Source organism: Electrona antarctica, assembly GCF_951216825.1.
Source record: "Electrona antarctica genome assembly, chromosome: 3".
Classification (NCBI taxonomy): domain Eukaryota; kingdom Metazoa; phylum Chordata; class Actinopteri; order Myctophiformes; family Myctophidae; genus Electrona; species Electrona antarctica.
Window position 1 is genome coordinate 53,852,970 of NC_136808.1, and position 6,677 is coordinate 53,859,646.

Genomic DNA, 6,677 nt, shown 5'->3' on the forward strand with positions numbered 1-6,677 from the left:
AGTGAGTGAGCGAACAGTGAACACACAACACGGCGCTGGCAGACTTTATGACTGACAGAAGAAACTAATCCCTCTTGTGCAATACAGCCACAGACGGTAGACCAGTAAGACCACACCTCACAATACAGGTGGGAAGGTAAACATGACGAGAGGAAGTAGTAAAACGCTGCAAGTACAGTACTTTAACATTGAGTAAATGCACTTAGTTACTTTCCAGTTCCCACCACTGGTTGTTCTTGATGTTAACAGAGCACTCATCTTTGCACTTCACGCTTCCACCTCCTGTTCCTGAGCTACACGCACCGGCACATTCCACTGTGATATCACACTCTTCCACGTCCTTAACCCCATTGACATTGAAAAGTCTCAAGTTTCTGGCAAATGAACCAACACTACTCGACTCGGGACGGGAGTGCATGAATTCCTGACAAGCCCGACACGGCAGCGTGCTCCGGGGCCCTTGTCGAGCACTGCAGTTCCTACAAGCATTCTTTCCCCACGTCAGTCTGCACATTCTCTTTCTGGTGATGAGTGTGCAATAAGCCCCCTGGGAGGCAGAGTACGGAAGGGAAGGGAAAGGAAGAGGGGAAGAAGAAGGTGAACTGGAAGGGAACACTGCGTAGTAAGGGAACTGTCAAGTCAGAGCTATATACCATTTTGACCTGAGATCAGATTCTAAAAATGTCTTCTACATCCCGACAGTTTTCTGAAAAAGCTATGTTTCTATGTCAGTGGTTCTTCGATTTTTCAAAAATAGCAGACCTACAAGCTCGTAGCGCGCCACTCGGTGGCGCGCTACGAGCTTGTAGATCTGCTATAGCTAAAGCATAACATGATGCGAACACCAAAAGGGGTTCCCGCCCCAAAATGGGATATACCACGCTATATCAGAGCAACCGGAGGCATAGAGGCCAGGCCATCATTAGTGAAGTGGTTCTCAAAACATGTTTTGGCTCGTGTCACCCCAGTAAATAACTTTTTCATCCATCCATGGCAACACCTGAATTACCCCTTACTTTATAGCATCTTTTGTATGCAAAACATGTAAAGTAAGTCACAAGGAAAACTGGAGAGAATTAATCGTTTCCATTATAGGACGGACTGAAAATAACTTTTGTACATTATGGTGTTTAATCACTTTTCACATTTTGGACTGAAGTCGATAAAAAAAAGGCTTCTACATTTTTTCTGAAAAACCCATGTTTCTATGTCAGTGGTGCTCAACCCCCACAATTATCTCTTATTGGGCCACGGACCCCCATCTCAAAATATGTAGTTCCAGGGACCCCCCAGAAGCCAATATTTTAGTTAAAAATGTTCGCTCTGAAATATATATTCAAAGATTTGCGCCACATTTTCACGATTTTTCAAAAATAGCAGACCTACAAGCTCGTAGCGCGCCACTCGGTGGCGCGCTATGAGCTTGTAGGTCTGCTATTTTTCAATAGCTAAAGTATAACATAATGCTAACACTAAAAGGGGTTCCCACCAAAAATGGGTTAAACCCCAGCATTCCTATTCTGGGGGGGAACATTCACAAAAAACAGCCAATCTACAAGCTGGTCAAGAGTGTACTATTGACTGAAAAATAACTTAACCAAGTACAGTTTGGCTCTGGTTCGCTTTACTAAGTCTAAAACTTAGTAAAGTGATTACGCTTGAAGTGACATTGATAAATTCCAAATATTATTATCAAAGTATTCTGAGGCACCCCTGGACCTCGCGTCATGGAACACCCACTTTGAGAAGCCCTGCATTAGTGTACAACTTGGCCTGTCTAACAACATTTAAGTAAGTTAAATTATAGTTTAGGCAATTGTGATTTAACCCTGTCCCACAACACACATATAATTCTATTGGCATTGCAACGCCAAAATAGCCTCAAAACACTAGTGGAAGCCAAACTGACCCTTGCATGGTCCTGACAGGAAGCGTGCTACTGTATCATTATGCCTGCATGTGTTTAAGCACACAGTACACACACAAAAAGAGAGAGCAATGTTCAAGTCCTTTTTTTCCCAACATCAAACAGAATACAGTTGGAATATAAGTCCTTCCTGCAAGCAGATCACCAAGTAAACCAGTAGTAAAAATGATTGTATTTGAAATGTGGTTAATGTCGCAATACATACAGTGGCCAGCCATTGTACAGATTGAAAACAAGTTTGACCGGTTGTAACGACTGCAACGAGTCATCGCTTATCTAAAAATGAATACAGGTAGGCTAGGTAGGTGATTCATAAACTCACGTTTATGACAGTATGCACTCCTTGACTTTATATAGGCCAGTTGCATTAGGTCACGTCAAAATATGAGAACTTAAGAGTTATACTACTTGTCAAGTAGTAACAGTTGAATAGCCTATGGCAGTCAGTGGTTTTCAACCAGTGGTCCGGGGACCACCAGTGGTCCTTGAGGGGGCTCCAGGTGGTCCCCAGCTAAATGATGGAAACTCTTGAGTATAAAATAAGGGTCCATTTGGTTTCATTTTACGTTAACGCTCTCAAGAGTTAAATTATTGTTAAACATTTGCATTACTTAATATTTACAAGCAGTCTACACCATGAGAATGTCAAAAATAATTGTTATTTTGATCAACGTTTGCCTGTTATCTCTCCTAATGGTAACAACATCAACACAGCATGGAATGGGACAAAATCTTATTATCCAGAACATAACAAAATATTCTTTAGTTTTGAGTCTATAAATTTCATCAAATGGTGGTCCGTGGCTCAAAAGCTGAATAAATAATGGACACTTGATATGAAAAGGGTTGAAAACCACTGACCCTACTATGTGTGACATGAAAAGTTGCGTTCCCATAATGAAACCAACTTTAAACAGACTTTACCTTCTCCTTATTGTCTTGCTCCGTGGGGGGTGAGGTGGGGGACTTGACGCCCCCCAGGGCCACCACGGCCTGCTGGCTCACCGTGACGGCGGTGCCTCCGCCGGGGCTCGGGCTGCTCTTCTCCACGGTCTCCACCTTGATGAGACGGTGCTTCGGCGACACGTACTTTATGTCCGGCGACGAGCCCACCACCACCTGGCCCATGCCCATGCCCAGGCTGCACGAGCCGAACGAGATGTTTCCACCCGGCGTGTACGGGTCTTCGAAGTCCAGCTCTTTTTGTAGTTTGTAAGCAGCGAGGATGTCCGGCTGCGCGGGGCTCGGGTAGGTGGTCGCCCCCAACCCGGGGCACGTCGGACACGGCCCCGGGTAGCAGCTGCCAGGCGCACCGATGACCATGGTAGGCACACCGACGGTGTGACAGTGTCTGTAGTCCGGCTTCGGAGGCGCCGGAGGAGGTGGTGCTTTGGTAGTTTTGAATCCCAGGTGCTCCTTGAACCACTTGGCCATGCTGCCAGTGCATCGCTCTAAAACTCGATTTAAATGTTAGTTAGTTACACTTCCACCTTTCCCCCCGTGTGTGTGAAGTCCCCGTGGGTTCTTTATTTATTTTGCCGTGAAACGTGGGGGTCCTTTCTCCTTTCTTTTGGCTCCACCACCAACCACTCCACTACTGGGTCCCGGGCTCGACTTCGGAGCGTCTCCTCCTCCAGTCCTGGAGCTCCTGTAGGCGGAGAACAGTGCGCTTCTTCCCCGGCGAGCACAGCGCAGCCACCACGGCACTTTGTGACTGTCTGTCGCTAGTCTCTGTCTGGCTGCCGCAACTCGACTCTCTCTCTGTCACACTGTTGTTCTCCCTGCTGACTGTATCTCTCTCTCTCTCTCTCTCTCTCTCTCTCTCTCCACGTCAGGTTTGTAATGTCTGCGCTGCTCTCTCTCTCCACCCCCAGCCAGCCAGCTCTGCTCAACCCTCCCCTTACCTGAGAACGTTCACTGCCATCTACCGGACTTGCGATAATAACAACAGGAGTCGCTCACGCGACGCGACACACTCACATGCGAATCTCCCAGCTGATAAATCTCATAATTTATCATAATCAGTGCCTTTGAATTAATTTGTAGCAAAATACAACTAGTATCCTTTTGTGTTTAGTGATATATTTGATATATTATTTATTTTTAATTAGAAAGTAGGCTATTTTATTACCCTTAACATACTGGGACTGAAAGGAAAAACAATAAATAAAACGATCAATGAAACTCATAAAGAAACAAAACATAGACACTTAAATGTTGACAAACAACTTAAAGTATGGGACCAGAAAGAACAAAACGAACCTCATCATCAACCTTGTGGCAACACGCTCCCATGACATGAACAAACAAACTCCCGTCTGCTTTGACAGGCAGACGGAAGCTGCAATGACTTGTGAACACGTGAGGTTTCTCTACACACCATACATGGTCGGGGCACCGGAAATGACGGCAATATGGAATTGATATTGAACCTTTGACAATATAAAACAAATATAAAGAGCATAATATGTAGAAACAAAGTGTAGGAAACAAACATTGTGGAAAACAACAAATACCAAAATAATAACAAAAAAACATTTAGTTATGGCAGCCAAAACCCATTTATCAGCTTCACTTATATCTCTCCTGAATGGATAAAATTGGTGTCTCAAACTGAAAATACATGTGTCTGTTCATTAAAGAGATGGGGAGACCCCTGTTATGGAAAACTCTCTATAGCAGATTACATTTAGAATATAGAGCTATTTAACACTTGTTTGAACAAAAATGTCATTTACTTTACTGTTACAGTTTTGAAAGCCATATTTCAGGCCTATATCTGTCTCTACACCCTACATTTATTTAAAGGAGCATTCAGTGATTTGAGTGATTTGGAAAACCACCCAGTCCGCCCCGGTAACAAAATGTGCACATGCACGCTCTACAGTGGGGGGAAGTGCAACAGGCCAACAGCATTTGCACCAAGGCCCGCCCCCACTCGATCATGATTGGAGGAAGGCCCCTCTCATCCTGATTGGATGAAGGCTTTGCCACCCGCCACCAAAACTGAAACTAGGGTTTTTTGACCCCAGGGGCTCACTGGGGACAGGGAGGAACTCCTTATATGGTCAGCACACTCTATAGTAGGGAGAATTATCCAGAAAAAAAATAAAGTAAGTGATATTTGAATTAAGTCAAATCACTGAATATACCTTTAAGCCTGAGTCTATACCGGTATATTGTTATTCTATTTTTTTTTTATCTCATGGGACCCCTACTGTATATCTACTGTAAATGTGTCATTGGTAACACAGAGAGTGTACAAATGTACTAAATGTACTGTAGTCTAACTATCAATCATTACCTGCCCCCTGAATCCCCCTCTCAATGACCCCTGCAGGGTCCCTGGGCCCCATGTTGAGAAGCAGTGGACTATACAGTCTACAGATTTTATCTCCATAAATATGGGCTTTAAGAAGGCAACACATATTGGCCTGTGTCAGGAGGCTATACAGTATACTTCAGAATCCAAGGGTGAAATGTCCTCTATTCAAACATACTAGTCCTTTGTCCAGATGGTCACATGCTGCATGTCTGCTGGCTGATTTGATTGGAAATTGCATTGCAAATGACCTACGGGAGAGCAGTATGCTTTTATAACCCCCTTCTATACCACCATCCCATGATTGTTCTGCAAAAACAGAAGTAGATACTGTATGCCACCCACTTCACTATTCAGTGAAGTCACGTTTTTAAAGTACATATAATTGGACTATTCAGAACGACAGAGGGAGGATTTATCTCCAGGGCATGTCCATCCAATGCCACTGGTTTGTGTGGTAAACACTAATTGCCTTTGCAATCAAGGGGGTGACTACCCCATTTTGCCATCACGAAGACACACTCACAGCAATGAATGGTGTGCATTAACGGAAGTCACTGGCTGCAGTGCGGTGGTTTTATGAAGCCATATTTCTTTTTAATAACGCCGCACGCACGCACGCACGCACGCACGCACGCACGCACACGCACACGCACACGCACACACACACACACACACACACACACACACAGTAGCTACAGATGTGAGTTTAACCCTTGCTGGCTCCTGGGACAGCCATCTACAAACTGGAGATTACTTCCAAATCCATTATTGTTTCTTTGCCTTCCTTGCACTTTGAGTACATGCAGAGACATAAGTCAATCCAATGCTGTACCTGCACATTTTCAGCAAACATTTCTTCTACATGCATTGCTTGCCTATTATTTATACCGTACTTATAATAAACCGTTTTAGTATCCCAGCCCAGAAGACTGAAGGCAGAGATTAGGTTTTTGCCCCGAGAGAGAGAGAGAGAGAGAGAGAGGGGGGGGGCATCATTCTGAAGATGCCATTTTCTGCTGACATAGTCTACAGGGCAGTGTTTCCCAACCTGGGAAACTCCCTTCTTACTGTACATGTGACCAAATCTGAGACCCCCATTACTCCAGGGGTACCACCTAAGGTGATCGTAACATTTTTATATTTTAAAGGGGCGCTATAGCCCATCCTATATACAGGATTGTTTTTAGTTCAATGTTTGTTTTAAAAACGCCATTGACAATGAAGGGAAAATGTACGTCATCTTGTCCCTAACACAAATATTAAATGCCATTAACAAGATAATTTGTTTGTTTTGTCACCGTTTGTTTCACATCACCATTACAATCATCATAGCAGCAACATGAGTTAGACTTTAATATATTAGCGCCCCTCACTTCACACGGGTGTGATTTTTGTATTCATGCATGCCTCTATAATATTTTGGTA

General features: G+C 44.0%; 1 protein-coding gene across 1 annotated transcript; it reads right to left on the reverse strand.

Annotated features, from left to right (window-relative positions):
• Positions 1-202: 202 nt before the first annotated feature.
• Positions 203-3,893, reverse strand: LOC306919862 (uncharacterized protein; the record flags this gene model as incomplete). The annotated part of the gene is made up of 2 exons (XM_079496411.1): positions 2,852-3,893; positions 203-547 (listed from the first exon to the last, which is right to left on the reverse strand). The coding sequence occupies exons 1-2, from the start codon at positions 3,359-3,361 to the stop codon at positions 203-205; spliced, it is 855 nt and encodes a 284-aa protein (XP_079352537.1). The 5' UTR covers positions 3,362-3,893.
• Between the last annotated feature and the right edge of the window lie 2,784 nt (positions 3,894-6,677).